Here is an 18377-nt window from a genome sequence, read left to right as displayed (position 1 = left end):
CTTTCTTTTTTCTGATACGAATCATTTAAGAAATTTAAGACTAGAAGTCAAGAATGATTCTCAATGGAATAAGATTTAATTTCTCAAGCATCCAGCAATTAATTAATCAATCTCCCTCTCCCCCCCCCCCTCCTTTTCAAAAGGAAGACTAGCTGGGACAATTCTGCAGTAAACAGGACGAGAGGCGCTGTGCTGAGCAGGTTTCAGTTGGGGAGAGAAGCACCTACCAGGAGGAACACCTTGCTGTCAGGCTTGACCTTGTGCTTCTCCATGTACTTTAGGAGGCTACTGTTGGCGTACCTGCAAGGATAGGAACCCACGTGACTTGTAGTCCTAAAGGACCGTTCGAAGGCGGGTTCTCTGTGCAAACCCACTACTTAACACTGACACAGTAGGAAAAGAAAGCTGTTAAACACTACATATCAGTTTTTAGTGCTAGTCACTTTGGGAATGCTCATGTATAACCATTAGAACTGAAAATACAAATAGCTTGAAATTCAGCCATTGCTCTGCTGTGCACTCACGTCTAAGAGACGGCTTGCTTGGTTTCTGCTTCTGAAGTAGAGTAGGTCATGCATATAAGGCAAGTGTTCTACAGCTGAACATCATCTCCCTACCTGAGAGACAGGTCTCACCAAGCTGTACAGGCCTTGAACCCACCCTTCTGTCTCAGCCTCCTGAGCAGGGAGAGTAATAGGCCTTTGTTACCAGGCCTAGCTTAAGGGACACGTGCACACATGAGTATCAGGACATACGAGAATATTCTTACTAGCATTTCTATAATATAAAACAAACAAACAAACAACAACAAAACCCACCAACCTCCAACCTATAAACAATCAAATATCCACCTATTAAATGCTAGGTAAACCAACTGTTAATTTAGTCAGAGTAAATTAAATGTTACAAATACGTGAACTGAATAGGGAAGATGAATGACACCATTTACATACAACTTGAAGACCCATCAAACTAAGTGAGTGTTAGAGATGCCTGCATGGGGTTACAAACACAAATTCAGAGTGTCCAGTCTTCCCTCTGAGAGGGGACAAGGAGGGAGGCGCCCAGAGATGCCAGTCCACTCAGCAACATTCTACTTCTTAGGTTAAGAGGTGAGTGGAGAGGCATTCATTTGATTGTTCTAAGTATACAACCTTTATATTATTTCCTAAGTATGAAATATTTAAACTTTAAATAGTTTCAAAATATTAAAAAATATACTCTACATGTATAAATATATAAACCATTATTAATGTTTTGATAATTTCCCTGTCTTTTATTATTTATTTTTGGAGAATTGGTGCTCCTTAAGATTGTTTAAATAGAGGCTGGGTGGTGGTGGCGCACACCTTTAATGCCAGCGATTGGGAGGCAGAGGCAGGCGCATCTCTGAGTTTGAAGCCACCCTGGTTTACATAGTAAGTTCCAGAACAACCAGAGCTACATAGAGAAACTGTGTCTCAAAAAACAAACCAAAACTTAAGAATCATCAAGATTTCCCCTTAAACAAAGAAAAGCATGAGCTGAATCAAACCTAGGGTTAGTCCCAAGCTCAGTCTATATGGAAAACAAAAATAGCATTAAACACCATCAGCTAACCTGACTGGCTGAGAAAGAACGGAACCATTAAACGGAAAGCTACTTTTGAATTCAGCTTGCTCAAGCTCTTCCTGTCTACTAACAAGCGGTTTGCAAAAGACATTCAGGAAGAGTGTGGTGACGCTTCAGAGGTGCCTGTGATGGTTACTCCAGTTTCCAACTTGACTACATCTGGAATTAACTCAAACCCAAATGGTTGTGCACACCTCTGAGGGATTTGTTTTTCTTTAATTAAACTATTTGAGCCGAAAACAAAATAAAAACAAAACAAAACAAAACACCCAAACAAAAAGTGTTAGAAAGGGAGGTGCCTGGGAAAAAACGAGATGCCTCCGAGTTATAGATGTGGTTCTCAAAGGACAGTCACCTCTGCTTTACACACGGTAACATCAGGGGGATTTTTTTTTCTTTTTTTGCTTTGGATTTATAAAATTAGAACCAGTATAAAAATGTTCTGTTTTTACTTTTAATGTCTCATTAACATTTCCTTTATCAAAAGTTCTATACAATTATTCTGAGTAGCTGAACTGCCCACTGACCTGGAGCGGTTTCATCACAGCTCTGAAATGTCTGTCCTTATGAGCTAACTCGGCACACACGGCAAGGACACACTACTGCATGAGACAGGGACTGCACTCTGGTTAGACTCTGGCTCGGTCGTTTCCCCACTGTGCGATCCTGAACAGCAGGTTAACATCTATGAAGACTTAGCTCTCATCTGAAAAAGTGGATTATAATTGTACCCACCCTGTAAGCTTGTTCCCTACAAAGAGTGAAGAACTAAACAGTACTTTGTAACAACCTGACTTTCCTAAAACAAATTCTTGGGACGATCAGGTCAAAGCTGCACATCTGAAGTATTTTTTTGTTGCTGTTGTTTCGTTGCTGTGGGCCTTTTGCTTTCTTCTTGGCAAAGTACCAGGGATCAAACCCAGGGCCTCACACATATTAGGTAAACATTACCATGAGCCACATATCCCTAGCAATCAGAACATACTATTTTTGTTTTTAAATTTACATTTATTTTACATATACAAATGTATGTATGTATATATATATGCGATACATGTCAATAGTGACCTAAGAGGCCAGAAGAGGGTGTTGGACCCCTTGGAACTGGAGTTACAGATGGTTGTGAGCCACTACGTGGGTGCTGGGAACCTAACCAGGGTCCTCTGCAAGAGCGGCAAGTGCTCTTATCTGCTGGGCCATCTCTCTAACCCTGCTTCTGAGATGCGATTTTGCTATATTGCCCAGGCTAGCCTCAAGCCTGGTTTAGCCTCTTGGGTATCTGGAACAACAGGGCATGCTTCACAGCACCCATTCAGAAGCTACATTTGTACCAAGTCTCCAAAAGCACTCATTCTTACAGAAGAACAAGTGCCCGTTGTGTGGTCCCCTGGACAACACTTAGGTGTATCAGAGCATTTATGGACAAGGTAAGGTACTGGATTTGGTAAGAGGAAGAAGCCTTATGGTTTATAGAGAAATCATTTCTTTTCCTGTCTCAGGGCTTCTTTGTCCAATCAGCTGTTTCCCTGAGTTAACACTAGATGCTAAGTTGTCTCAATCATATAAAAACCCTTGAATTTGCCTCACTGCTGAGTGCTCGGGTGTAGCTGTTTTATTTTTTCTTAACGTTAGACTTTCTAAATTCTCCTCTTCTAGGAGCTGAAGAGTTTCCAAAACAACATAAACTTTCTAAGTATTTATCAAATTGTATTTACTTGAACATTCAGGTTTACAAAGTAAATTAACAAACTCCTTCGAATGTGTTCTTCCTCTTTTTCGGCTTGCTGAAGACTAAATCCAAACATCTTTCCAGTGAGCAGCCTGACTCCCTCAGCCTCGCCTTGCTTTCGAATGAGCTACTTGGAGCTGACACTTTAGAACAATTACAAAAACATCTACCGCCACTCTTAGCAATTCATTTGCAAAGTATTTTGGAAATTCTTTTTCTCTGATAAAAGAAGGTTAATATTCTTTTACTTTTGAAACACTATTTCATTTGAAATAAAGTACTTTCTAGATCGCTGTTTTCAACATATTTTGCTTTAGTGATGTCTGTTGTTTGCTGTTGTTTTTGTTTTGAGACAGGGTCTTATTATGTAGACCTGGCTGGCCTGGAGCTCCACTACGTAGACCAGACTGCCCTAACTCAGACTGGCCTGCCTTCTTCAGCCTGGGGTTAAAGGCATGTGCCACCGCACTCAGATTGAGTAGAGACAGAAACACCACAGAAAGGCCACTGCAGGATTGACAGCAGAGCATGCTGGTATTCTAACTATACTGGCAAAGCTGATGGGTAGAAACAGATTCAAAGCATTTCTAGAAGAAAGAATTGAGCAGATGTCCTAATCATTTGGAATGCAGAGAGGTATGAGGAAGTCAAATGTATGAGGGTGACAGAAGGCTCTGCCTCACAGGTCTTGGGCAGGTAGGAGTTCTGTTTCAGGCCGAGATTCTGTTGGTGGTTGTCTTAGTTAGGGTTTCTATTGCTGTGAGGAGACACCATGACCACAGCAACTTTTATAAAGAAAAACATTTAATTGGGGCTGGCTTACAGTTTAGAGGTTTAGTCCATTATCATCATGGTGGGACATGGCAGTGTGCAGGCAGAAATGGTGCTGGAGAGGTAGCTGAGAGTCTGACATCTTGCAGGCAACAGGAAATGGGTGTGGCTTGGGCACATGAGACCTCAAAACCCCCACAGTGGCATACTTCCTCTAACAAGGCCAAACCCACTCCAACAAAGCCACAACTCCCAAGAGTCACCCCCTAGGAGCTTATGGGGGACAATTACAACTACCAGAGCGGTTTAGTAAGTGAATTTGAAAACTGGGGAAGTAATGAGTAATATATGCAGTTTAGTGAGCTAAGTGCTGCTTCTACCCACCAAGCACCTCTCTGGGACATGCAAGCTGTACAAACTGGAAACTTTAGCTTAACTGGCGGTAAACTGAGGCCATCAAAACTGTGGGGTGTGTCAAGGAAAATGTGGAATGACAAAGGAGGCCAGGCCAAAACACTGCAGGGTTGTTCTAAAGGGCAGAAGGGCCTACCACAGGCTTCGTGAACAGGGGCAGAGATGAGCGGTGCTCTTCTCTAGTTCCCTTATGAGAACTGCTTTCCACCGTTTGTACTGAAAATTGGCTGGTAAGCTGAAGTGATCTTGGTTGTCAACTTGACTGCACTTTTGGAACTGACTAAAATGCAAGCCACTGGAGCACTCTTGTGAAGGGTTTTTACTATCACTATTACTTTTACTTACCTGTTTATTTCAATATGTATGGGTGTTTTCCTGCAGAGGCCAGAAGAAGGCATCAGATCCCCTGGATCTAGAGTTACAGAAGGTAACCGCACCGCCATTTAGGTGCTGAGAACTGAACTGAGTCCCCTGCAAGAGCTGCAAATGCTCTTAACTGATGAACCATCTCTCCAGTCCCTTCTTTTTCTCTTTTTAAAAAATTATCCTATGTATGGGCATCTGGCTGCACGAATTTCTGTGTACCATGCTCATGAAGTTCCCACCGGAGGCCTGAAGAAGGTGTAAGATCTCATGAAACTGGAGTTACAGGTAGTTGTGAGCTGCCAAGGAGGTCCTGGGAATGTGAGGAATTCTTTTTATCAGATTATCTGAAACAGGAAGATGCACCCTATGTGGGCAGCATCTCTCTGGTGACAGCCCAGATAAAAAGACAGGAAGGAAGGAACTGCGTTTGCCTGCTTGCCCTCACTCTCACTGGCAAGGCTGCCTATCCTGTTGCTGCTTCTTTACCAGATTTAGAATTAATTTCTCTGGGATGCCAATGTAGACTGAAGATGGGTAGCTCTCCAGGAACGTCCAGTCCTTCAGTGCCAGACTGTGACTGCTGAGACATTCATCAGCCTTGCGGACTGAACCACGACCCAATTCTCAGCCTCTCCAGTATGAGACAACCAACCAACTGTGGGACTAACTGGACTCTATCCTATAAGCCAATCTACTAACCATGTGCCCCGCCCCCCATCAGTTCTGTTCCTTTAGAGAACCCCGGCTAGTGAAGCTGGCCTTTGCACTCCTGTCCCTTCTACTTGACACACATGCCTCCAGCAGCTAGTTTTACTCAGATCCTGGACCATATGGCTCCTCCTTGACATGCTTCCTAGTTTCTTATGGCAGCATCTCAGTCACCAGTCATTACTCAGATAGGAATAAAGCCACAGCTATAGTATTGAACTGAGGCCTTTATTATAGTAAAATTTAACTGTTTTTATTTTTTTGGGTGTGTGTGTGTTAAGACAGGATTTCTCTGTGTAGCCCTGGCTGTCCTGGAACTTGCTCTGCAGACCAGGCTGTTCTTGAACTCAGAGCTCCATCTGCCTCTGCTTCCTGAGTGCTGGGATTGTGCACCACCGGGCCTGCCTCTGTTTTTAACTATCCCAGCCCTAAACTGGGTATATAGCTAAAATCATTTGGAATATACTCTTTAAATTACAGGCATGACAGGTAACTAACATCTGAGTCTCTGGTTTAAACCTACATCCTTTTTAAAAGAAGAGTGACTTTTCCTACTGAAGCTACAATCTGTAATTAACAAGCCTGAGAACTTGTCTCACTCACAACATTCATGCTGAACTCTGATGATCACCCCAGTGTGAAGTATGAAAAGGGAGGCCTTCAAAGGTGTTGATTATGGAGGGTTAACACCGAGTTCACACCCTTCTGCCCTCCCACCACAGACCGCAGCAACAGGGCACTCTTCCGGGTAGACAGCGGGCAAGCAGACGGCGAACCTGCCAGCACCACCATCCTGGACTCCCCAGCTTCCGTCCGTACCTGTCTGCTCTTCATCAATTACTCATCTGGGATTTTTGTTTTGTTTTTTCCCAGCACAGATGGACTTCGATAATCTGGAATTACTTACGTTGTTCTTCTGAAGTCTTTTTGAAGTGTTGGGTACTCTGGCATTTTTCTAATATCTTCCCAGTCTTTATCTTAAAAAAAAATTATTTATAGAAAATATCTTATTAAGTCTCCTAATTCTTTTAATTTGAAAATAAACATAAAACAAACTTCATGCACGCTCTTACAATGGAACACTTTTGACATATAACTCAAAATAGTATTTTGAAAAGGGCAACAAATTACCTGCAGGAAACCCCATGACACTAAATATCCGATCTAGTTGATCATGATGAAAAGGATTGCTTGTTTTTATATCCTCCTGACGACAGTGAAAAATAGGCTCTGACGTCAACAATTCAGCAAATATGCAACCTATTGCCCATATATCTATGAAGGGAAAAACAACTTCTTACACAAATGCATTACATTTATATACATTCGCTAGTTACAATTACTGCATATAATTCCAATAGACATACAAAACTATATTTTAGTAGAGGAATGTAGAATAGTTTACCACAATGTCAAATACATCTTGAAGATAAACTACATAAACAAATAGTTTAATTATATTCATTAACTAGAATAAATGTCAGTATGCTCTGTTATAAAACAAACTACCCAACAGAAAGCTATATTGTAATGCTGCTGTGGGATAATGCTCTTGTACACTGTAAAGATTTGTCACTCGAATTGGTTTAATAAAATGCTGATTGGCCAGTAGCCTGGCAGGAAGTATAGGTGGGGTGACCAGACTAGAATTCTGGGAAGAGGAAAGGCGGGGTTGCAGAGGAGGCAAGATGAGAATGCCATTGAGAAAAGGTACTAAGTTACGTGGCTAAACACAGATAAGATGGGTCAATTTAAGTGTAAGAGCTAGTTAGTAATAAGCCTGAGCTACTAGCTGAGCATTTATAAGTAATAGTAAGCCTCTGAGTCAATTTGGGAAGTGGCTGCTGGGTATTTGGGAACAGGCAGGTGGGAGAGAAACTTCTGCCTATAAATGCCTCTCTTCTCTGACCATTTAGTTATTTCCCTCCACAGAAATCAGCCTTCTGGATAATGGGTAATGGCCTTCAGTAACCATTGTTTACCATACCATGACCTGCTATGATAAAAGGCCATAAAACATAATCTAATCTTCCTTAATGACACAGCCACTGTCATGATCATCAGGGACATCCATCAGTACCACACAGTAATATTGTGTTGGCTTTTTAATTCTTTCCTGTCTTCCACATCATGCTGTCTGTCACTCCTGTCCCTAATAGCTCCATCATCTCTCTTCCTCCTGGTGGCTTCTAATATAGTCAGTGAGAACTGCTACTGTAAGCTGCCAGTCATGTCACCTCCTGATTGGTCCTCTGTTCAAAGCAAAATCTAGACTTCCCTGTGAACTGTCTGCATAAAGAACCTCAGAAAAGCAAGAATGTTAAATTCTGTTTCCTGCCAACAATATCTTTTTGTTGTTGTTGTTTTGTTTGTTTTGTTTTGTTTGTTTTTGTTTTTCGAGACAGGGTTTCTCTGTGTAGACCAGGCTGGCCTGGCCTCAAACTCACAGAGATCGCCTGACTCTGCCTCCCAAGTGCTGGGATTAAAGGCGTGCGCCACCACTGCCCGGCTGCCAACATTATCTTAATTTTGTATTTCTATCCAGCTCTTGCATCACTTACACTTGTTTCTGACACAAACCAGTTATGGGGAAAAGTGAAAATGAGTGAACATGTATGTGTTTATATAGACTGTTATGAATATATTTTAAACTCAGAGATAACTGATTTGGAAGTGATTATTTTTCTCTATCTTAACAATCTGCCTAACTTCTACTGTTAATGGATAGTTAGGATTTGACTAAAATTGGTTATTATGATTTTGTTTTGGAGATGAGATAGGATCTCACTGTGTATCCCAGGCTGGCCTTAAACTCACTCACAACCTTCTTGCAGCAGCATCCTCCCAGGTACTAGCATTGCAGGAATTAGTACCTGGTAAGTAATTATGTTTTTATCTTAAGTGGTAAATCTCATTAACTGAGCAAAAAAGTTGCAAACTGGTTAAAATTCAATTTCAGGTCTCCTCACATTTATTAAAAACAAACAAACAACAACAACAACAACAAACCCACCACATCTATTTCAACAGCAGAGGGAAGCTGAGAAAGAAAACTACTACAACTGTGCTTTCCAAGAAGCGTGTTCCCCAGTGTGTAGACACACAGCAGAACTACCCAGGAAGGCGCGGGAAAAGCTGGGTTTCTGGGGGACTTATTGTATGTATAACATTCACTTTAGGGGTGTGTGGCAATTTGAATGAGAATTGCCCCCATAGGCTCCTATTTGGATGTTTTGGCCCTAGTTGGTGGAGCAAGTGGGCCCCTGCTACGGGCTTTCCAAGGTTTCAAAGGCCTATGCCATTCCCAGTCAGCTCTCTCTGCTTCCAGCTTGTGGGCCAAGATGTCAACTCTCAGCTCATGTTCCAGCACCATGCTTTCCTGCAAAAACACCATGATGGTCGAACCCTCTGGAACTACGAGCCCAAAATTAAATTCTTTTATAAGTTGCCTCAGTGATGGTGCTTTTGTCACAGCAATAAAAAAGTAAGGCAGTGAGAAACAGTTTTAGCAGAAAAAAAATATTTTGGCTAAATATCTCTTTTCTTAACGGGAAATCTCCTTTTAGTATACAAGTTGCAGGTGAGGGCCAGGGGCATATGGATTGCTTCTGATTCCACATCCTCTACCAGGCATGTTCAACTTCGAGCTGCATGAGTCCCAGGGTAGCTATGAATACGGCCCAATGCATTTATGGATGATGAGGTCATTTACATGCCACAATGCAAAAACGATGTCCACTCCCGCCCTGAACTATACACCATCTTTCTTATTTGGCGGCTCTATTAATTTCCAGCTAACATTCCCCTCCACACACGCTCTCAGACTTCTTCTCCCCTCCTACGCTCTGCTGCCTTCTGAGGTTCCCAACAGCTGGGAGGAAAAGACTGAGATAACAAGAAAAGCAAACCCACCAGGTCGGAAGATCTCGGTCCTGAAGCCACTCCAGTCACTGTACTGACAGTACGGCCTCAGCCGCCTCTGATCTGACTGGACACAGGTCCAATTTCACACTCACATTCCTCTGCAGTCAACACACTTGTCCCCACAGTTCTTGGCTTTTGCCAACGTTGAGTAATTATGAATATTTTATATTTATATTGACTTATGTTTATATTAATATCACTTCAGCACCACCCTACAGTATCTGGATTTTGAAGAAATCAGATCTCCTGGTCAGGCACTGGACTATGTCTGCTTTGGACCCATGAATTAATTATGAGGCTAACTGCATCTCTCCAAAGACAGGAACGGAACTTGCAGTGCTCTGAGTGGCAGGCTGTTTCAGAAGCTTGTTAAACAGAATCTGGACTGTGTTTCTTGTGGATTTTGAGTACCATTCCACTCTTAGTGCCCTTGTTAAACAGATGCAACAGTAGCTAGGGTGATCAGGCTGCTACTGCCTACAGCCGAAGTAGCAGCTGTAGGGGAGGGAATATGCAGAGAGTCCTCTCGGCAATACAAACAGGACAGACCCAGGCCCTGGCCACTGCCTCCTCTCTCCTTGCCTTCTCTGTTTCTTCACTGTAAGAGATCTCCAGAGCTGAGGAAGATTCTCACCTGCTAACTCTCTATCCATAGCCACGTCTTCCCTGCAGTTAGACAACAAAATCTCCAAAGTCTCCACTGTAAGGAAGATCATAAATCCTAACAGACACATTCATAACCATTTTTCTTTCTCTAGTTCTTTTTCCTTTTGGTGGTCTGGCAAAGACCACCAAAGTTGCTGAGCAACGAGATCCTACCAAGTCTGTGTTTCCCGCCTTAATGGACAAACTGCCATTCTGCAGACCATTCAAGAGAGATGGAACATCACATCGTGTCTTGGTTAGGACACTTGGAGGAGTTTTTCTCCAGCATGATACTCCTGTCCTGGTTTTCTTTGTAAAGCTAGTTCCTAACCCTCTTTCCAGCTCTTCAGATCAAAAGCTATGTAGCAGTGATAAAGGAAGATGTGCATGTCCTTGCTTCCATGTGCACTGGCTTTATAACGAACTATTTGACATTTAGGAGCGCTCAGCTTGTCAACCATCTTGACACTTACCAATGGCCTTTGTGTAATGCCTGGCACCGAGTAAAAGTTCTGGAGCCCGATACCAAAATGTCACAACCACTGGATCCAGATCTGCGAGTGGCTTTAGAGGAGAATTGAATAATCTGGCAAAACCCATGTCAGCTGAAAAATAAAATAAATATGTAAAACTCAATTTGACATGCTATCAGAGCCATGCAGGGGTTAGTTACTACCCTTTCAAAGACGGACGCCTGCTCTAAGAGCTGCACCCTGGTTGGGAACTGCATTGTTTACCTTTACTGAGATAGAGTTCTTGACGCCATCTGCTTTACCGACAAGGAGACTAAAGCTTAAAAGTATGCTGACTTCCTGAGAGCGAAGGCGTTAAGTTCAGAGTCGAAAGTGGGAGGTGAGTCTAAACTTCAGCTTCCTGGCTTTCAGTTAAAACATTCCAAAAGTCTCCTTGTTTAGGACTGTACCTCCCCATCTGAGAACTGATTATCCATACCACTTAGTTCAGTGTGCCCTGGAATCAAGTACTACAAACCCAGGAGGGCTGAATTACACGTGTCTCTTCCCAAGCCTGTGTCCAGTGACACTGGACTAGACACGTGCTATCAGCTATGGAGGAGCAATTAGAGCATGCAAAACAGAAAACACCATTATCGGGACCTTTCTCCTAGAAAGTCGACTGTAGCAGCACATGTACAATCCTGAGGACATATAATAGATAATTACTGTAAGAGATACACAGACAGTTGCTATAGTAATTCATTTAACAAAGATGTAAACAAACTAAGTATTGGGGATACTTGTCACTCTAAAGTTCTAGAGATCTTTTTAATGATTTCATAAATAGGATGGCCGTTACATCTATAAGGCACTTTACACATGGCATTTATACACATCATCCAACCTCATTTCACCTTCGTAAGAATCTGACTTTAGTACTTTGCTTCTTGCTTCTGAGATGAGGACTCTAAAGCCGAAGACAATTAAATCACTTGTCTTTGCTCGCAGGAAGAGCAAGTCATCAGCACTCAAAAGCCACGTTTTGACTTAGGAGCCATACTCTTGTGTGTACATGTGCACATGCCGTGGGTGTGCTGGCAGAGGCTGGTCTCAGGTGTCTTTCTCTTACTCTTATGTTACTCAGAAATTGAAACAATCCATCTCAGCCGGAAAGTTCCTTGCTGGTGCAGACTGTTTGAAACCAGAAGGGAAACAACTTCTGGTTTCAAAATAGCTTTAGGAAGTCCCTGAAACTGACCAGATTTCACTATGCCCCTCCCTCCCAAGGACACACAGTAACAACTGCTGAGTTACTGTGAGGCAAACCAAGCTGCAAAAACGGCAGAGAGCAGACCGCTACCTGAAAGAAGCAGAGAGCAGCCCACCTGCCTGAAGAGGGTTAGACCAACTGAGTCACTTGGAAAGGACACCCTCCAACCTGTTGAGCTGCCTGCAGGCTGTGCAGTGTGCTCCAGGTTCCCAGCTTTTGTGAGTCGTCACCTCTGCTGAGGTGGGCTTTGGTGGTACACCTGTCTTTGAGTCATTTCTGCTCCACTTAAATTCCTGGAAGTAACCCCTCACCCATCACAAAGTTGGTCTCTGGTGGTACCTATTGTGCTCTGCCATGAGTTCCCTCTCTGGGGTAAGGAGACAATTGTGTGACGTTTCCCCAGGAAAAGTTTAGTGACATAATACTCACCACCTTTTTTGAGTTTTTTGAGACAGGGTCTCTCCCTGAGCTCAACACATACTCATTAGGCTGGCTGGCCAGCAAGCTCCAGAATCCTCCTGTCTCCAACACCCCCAGCTCTATAGTAATAGACTAACTTTTAATGTGGGTGCTGGGGATCTGAACTCAGGTCTTTCATACTTGTGTGTTAGGCATTTCAACTAAGGCACCACGGAGCCCTTTAGTAGCTAGACTCTTAAGCACTGACTGACATCCAGTAAATTATACACATGGTAATTACAAACCACAAAGGCAGAATCACAAGATGATAAATTCATATAATTTTAAATATACAATATACACAGTACATTTTGAATGTGTAAGGAACCCAGATGTACTATAAAAAGAACAAATGCAGGTGACTACAATGGATCATTTAATCAGAAACTAAGTATGCTATAATATGCATTAAATTATAATTGATTATATTGTTTCTTTAGAGTTTGAAATAATGCATAATGCTTCATGAGACTGCTCTGGAGTATCAAAACTCTGGCGGTCTTAAAAAAAAAAAATTAAAGTTAACCAAGGAAACCTGTGCTGATGCCTACCCTTTTAAAACTACATTTCTCTAGTGCAAACAAGACCAGCCAGTAATTTTCCCACTATTACACCTATTATTTCATGACAAGCTATAATACTGAAAGCACCACCTTCCCTGAGTGACAGGCGCTGGTTGCTGTTGTTGGTTAATGTGATGGTGGAAATGTATGATGGGATGCTGTTTGGGCCACTGAAAAGCATTTTACATTACAGGCAAAAGCTAATGTTTCTCTTCTTATTCTCTACCTTTTAATTAAATTTTAAAAAATGAATTAGGTGATTTATTTATTTTTGGAGACAGGGCCTCACCATGTAACTCCGGCTGCCCTGGAACTCACTCTGCCTCCCAAGTGCTGGGACTCAAGGCATGTGCCTCCATCTCTTAATTCTGTTTAATTCACTGTTAAATGAAGCCATGGCCAGAAGAAAATAAGTACAATTCCACTCTAATGAACAAAGTTTACAAGAGCTTTTTCAAATAATTTAGATAAAGTAACTAACCTAAACTTTGCTTTGACTATTTTCTAAAGAAAATGTGTGTGGAACTGTTCAATTACATGGATGGGTAAGCTGAGCAGTGGAGGCGCACAACTTTAATCCCAGCACTCTGGGCAGGCGGATCTCTGAGTTCTCAGTCAGCCTGGCCTACAGAGCGAATTCTAGGACAGCCAGGGTTACACAGAGAACGCTGTGTGGGTGTGTGTGGGTGCTAACGAGGCAGTATCAACAGCAGAGTCTGACGCCCAACAAGTGTGCATGACAGCAGCACAGCAGCACACAGATACATACAGGTAACAGAGTCAGGTCACAGTCAGGCAACAGCGTCTGTTTCTAACCCATGCTAAGTCCCACAGCGGGAGGGTCTCCAGCTCCTTCAAGGAACCATCCGGAAGGGTGCTTTTAAACACAGCAGAAATAGACTAATTTGAAAATGAATTTTGAAGTTTAAGTTCTTTGAGAAGGGAGAGAGGAAGGATGTTAGATAAGGATTGCTAAATACTTTTGGTTTCCTGAGCCAGGTTCTCACTCTTAGCCCAGGCTGGCCTGGAACTGACTATGTACCCCACGACAATCCTCTCATCTCAACCTCTGAAGTGCTAGGACTGAAGGTGTAAGTCATGCTGGGGTCTTTGAGGGTGCTAGGGAGGAAAGGGCACAATGTACCTTTTTTCCATTCAACTGTGCTGTTCTTTGGAGCCCAAAGAGAACTATACTAAAGCCTTAAACACAGGCATTTGGTCTGCTGTAAATCAGTGAAGGGGAAGATGAATAGGAATCTCACTTACACAACTTAAGTAAAACATAGCTCTCCGAACAGATGAAGATAGGTTTCTTCTGTATCCCAGAATCTAATCAATATTTATAATGTATAATTCAGCTATTATTTAGTTTAAAAGGGCTTATTAGGAAATGTTAACATTTTTACTATTTTCTACAGAGAAAGTATTTTCCAGTTTCAAATAACCCTAGACTTTTGAATTATAACCTGTTTTTATGTTCAAGCTATCTGTGTATTATTTCTCCTGCAGTTGTACATAAAATGTTTTTACATTTAAAAAAGGACAAACACAATAGAATTGTATTACATGTAATATATAGAATATGCAACTTCATAGAGACAGAAAGATTAGATGTTATCTCAAGATGGAGAAGAAAGGAATATAAAGCAATGATTTCCTAAGTACAGAGTTTCTGTTTTGTGTGATGGAAAAGCCCCAAAAACGGACAGTAGTATCAGGACATAATATCATGAATGTAATAAATCAATACAATTAATGTAATTAATGAATATCATAAGTATAGTTATTGAATGAATATTGTGAATGTAGTCAATGAATATCACAAATGTAATATCATGAGTATAATTAATGAATATCATGAATGTAATTAATATCTTGAATGTAATTCATACCACTGAATTGTGAACTTAAAAATGGTTACAATTGCAAATATTATGTTCATTTAAAAAAATCAGGTGGAACATAATCACCATATATTATATGTGTGTGTGAAATTGAAGACAGCGATGTTCTAAAATAGAAAGTGGTGATGGTGTCATGGGCCTATGAGGATGCTGGACTACTAAAGTCTATCAAATTGTGCAAACAGGAAAGAAAATAGAAGAATAAAAGAACATAGGCATTTGCAGATTTTTATTTTCTACCACAGAGATTGAACGCAGGGTCCCACGCATGCTATGCAGCACCGTGCCGAGTGCCCTCGGTCCCTACCTCACTGTCTTTAAACAGTATTCTGAGGCTGTGGAAGCAGCACGGTGGTGGACACACAGACACAGCATTAAAACCAAGTTTATAAGGACTTAATCCATTATAATTACTCTTACTGTTATTTATTAGTTTATAATTTATCCCCAATCTTTACCAGAACTATAATCTTGAAATTCTTAACAATAAGGTAACTTGTCTGAGCAGAGAACAGAACTTTATGTTGACTAGATTTGGGTGGTTAGGGTAAACACAGTGAAAGAGTCTAAGAAGATGCCAATGAATCTGCTGGGGACAATGGAGTTCAGGGTGCCAAGAGGGCCAAATAACGATAAAGACTTCTGCTAGAGAGGACAGACATCCAAACTGCAGGATCATTTTCACAACATCTAAATTCTTGAAGAAATAATTACCAAGGGAGGCTGTGTCCCCCACCAGTGCTGAAGGTGTCCTGACGGCACACGAATGGGGGCAACAGGAGCACAGTGCAGAAATAACAGCAAAGCCAAAGATGGAAGACCAGCCACATAATGTCAGCAGCCTCAGGCCAGACTGCTCAGGAGACATGGCGTACCGCGGGGAGAACAGTGACAGACAGACACAGGCCGCGGGATCTGCTAGGACACAGGTCACAGGGACACCATGGAAAGAACAGTAACTGACAGACACAGGCCGAGGGATCTGCTAGGACACAGGGACACCGTGGGGAGAACAGTGACAGACACAGGCCGAGGGATGTGCTAGGACACAGGTCACAGGGACACCGTGGGGAGAACAGTGACAGACACAGGCCGAGGGATCTGCTAGGCCTTTTCAGAGACAGTTTTGACAGCGAAATGGATTTCAAGGTGAGATTGTAACCAATTATGGTAAATGAAACCACAGAGTGAACACGAAGGCCATCCTAGGAGTAGAGAAACATTGGGGCTGCACCAGCATGGGACACGGGGACACAAATGCTAAAGAAAACAAGATGGAGGCAGGAAGTGAAGTGGCTCAGAAAAAGTGACCACCAGTTTACAGACACTCCAAGTCTAACTCACTGACGTAAACTTTGTGACTAGAGTTAGAATGTTGCAGGTCCAGAGCCAGATTATTTCGAGCTATCCTAAATCCTCTTGATAGGCATCTGTTGTCTGTCTGACCGAACGTCCTTCCTTTGGGATGCACTCATAGACCACCAGCTTCCACCAAGCTACAAGTGAAGAATGTGACTGGGTAACATCTAAAACCCATAGCAGAGTTTATCCACTTTGCTAGGCCCTACCTACCTGGTATTTGGAAAATGCCTTAATTTATGATTTGTTCTGGGTCTATAAAAGTTCATGCAGCTGCCTCCATGTTAGAATGTTATTCAGGCTACTGAAATGTGTGCTCCTTGGTTACAGCTGCTCATTTTAGCTCAGAATAAACTCCCTTATTCACTTGGAGGTGAGCACTCTACTCTGTGTCAACAGTTCTGATTTTAAACCATGAGGCCTCATGGAGCATCCACCTTCATCAGGAGTCACCTGCATTGGTATCAGTTATCAGCAGGTCACCCAACCACACTGCCTCCTCAGGTAGACGCTGGTGATTCTTTCTGGGGACTGGGCCTCTCCTCTGGTGTGGCCGGCATCTTTGACAGTCCTGTATTCTGTGCAGACTATTATCAGATGCCTTGGTGTTCTACCTCAGGCACCCACCAGAGCATTTGCTTGTACTGCTGATTTTCAGAGCACCTGTTTGCTAGGGTCTCCAGGACCCGAGGGTGCCGTTTCCGTGTCTGCTCCAGCTTACCGCAACCTCATCCCTTCAGCTTAGAAAGTTTGTGATCATTAAGATATCACACATGGTAAGTGCCATCTCCTCTCCAGATCAAGATGGAGGTGTCAGTGTCAAGATGTGCACCGGCCTCACAGAGAATGAGACAACACACCCCATTCCTGGAAGGAACCTTATTAGCTCCACTATGAAGACACATAAGGGATGGGCACCCAGTGTCTTGAGTCCCCTCACATTCTTGTACATGTTCAGAATAAACCCCAGACACAATGGGAAAAGCCTACCTTGGGATGAGACCCAAGGGAGTCTTTCCCACAAGTGGCACATAAATTTGATCCCAAACACAAATCTCTCTAGCTAGCATACAAGATTATACAGTTTCCAGGAAAAAAAAAAGATACCTCCTCCAAAACAAAGGAAAGCAGAAATCTAAAGGAGGAAGTGTTTGGAGACCACAGCCACCTGGAACTCCACTTGGCTTTATGTTTAATAATTATAGCAATTCAACTTTGCAATTATTTGGAAAAACAGGGAAACCTACCAAACTATAACTTGGTTTTATCTACCCTCGTCCTGCACAGGCAATGGGATGCATTCAATATCCTCAAATCGTGTTTTTTGTTTTGTTTCTCCAAGCTAGAAGTTGTACACAATAAAGCAAAATACATTGAACGGGAAGGCTACTTCAACTTGAGTTTAAAAGCACCTAAGAAATGGTAAAATTGCAAATTTACGAAAGAAAACCAAAAAGAGTTTTGGAAACCATAGAAACAAGAAACAAGAAAGGTGTTAAAAGCCAGGAGGTGGTGGCACACGCCTTTAATCCAGAGGCAGGTGGATCTCAAGGCCAGCCTGGTCTAGAGATGAGTTCCAGGACAGCCAGGGCTACACAGAGAAACCCTGTCTCAAAAGCAAACAAACAAAGACAGAAAAGAAAAAGAAAGGTGCTGAAGAGCAGGACATGAATAAAGAATTCCACCTTGCCTGCTCTGAGTCCTCATCACCCTTCCTTCTACTCTCTACAAGTTCTCAAGCTAGACAAAGATCTGCATCAAACTTCCAGCTTGTCATGGCCTCTCCTCACAGCCTAGGACAGTGACCCCACACTGTCTGTCCAGATGGCCTCTCCTCACAGCCTACGACAGTGATCCTATACTGTCTATCCAGTACCTGGGCACAAGCTGGAGATGCTAAGGCCTCTCTAGAATTTGCTAGAGAACTTCAGATCATTGTACCGACCTGTCATCCAGTTATTTACCTTTCATTAATTCAACTTTCCATCTGTAAGGGCATCTCTCTGCTGCTCAGCTTTTAAAATTAGGGAGGGAGAGCCATGATCTGAGATCCACACAGCATGCCTCTCGGCCTCTCCTGCCCTCTCTTACAGTGAAGAGGGCTCTTACTGAAAGGTCCATGTTTCCACCTGCTTCCACCAAGCCTACACACTGTTGTGATGTTTGTCAATCTGCCCCAGGCTTTGACAGTAACTGAGT

General features: G+C 42.5%; 1 protein-coding gene across 6 annotated transcripts in view; it reads right to left on the bottom strand.

The window, feature by feature from the left end:
• Positions 1–18377, bottom strand: part of Cdk19 (cyclin dependent kinase 19) — a 128718-nt gene that overhangs the window by 8159 nt on the left and 102182 nt on the right. For all 6 annotated transcript variants that reach the window (XM_052751455.1, XM_052751453.1, XM_052751456.1 and 3 more), the window contains 4 exons: positions 10642–10773; positions 6731–6874; positions 6507–6576; positions 228–300 (listed from right to left, as the gene is read on the bottom strand). In XM_052751455.1, the coding sequence (XP_052607415.1) occupies positions 228–300; positions 6507–6576; positions 6731–6874; positions 10642–10773 (419 nt within the window). The remainder of the gene's footprint in view (positions 1–227; positions 301–6506; positions 6577–6730; positions 6875–10641; positions 10774–18377) is intronic.

This window comes from Peromyscus californicus, unplaced genomic scaffold (assembly GCF_007827085.1).
Source record: "Peromyscus californicus insignis strain IS unplaced genomic scaffold, ASM782708v3 Scaffold_22__1_contigs__length_63687245, whole genome shotgun sequence".
Lineage (NCBI taxonomy): Eukaryota > Metazoa > Chordata > Mammalia > Rodentia > Cricetidae > Peromyscus > Peromyscus californicus.
The sequence above is the reverse complement of the archived record's forward strand: the minus strand, read 5'-3'. Positions and strand labels throughout refer to the sequence as shown.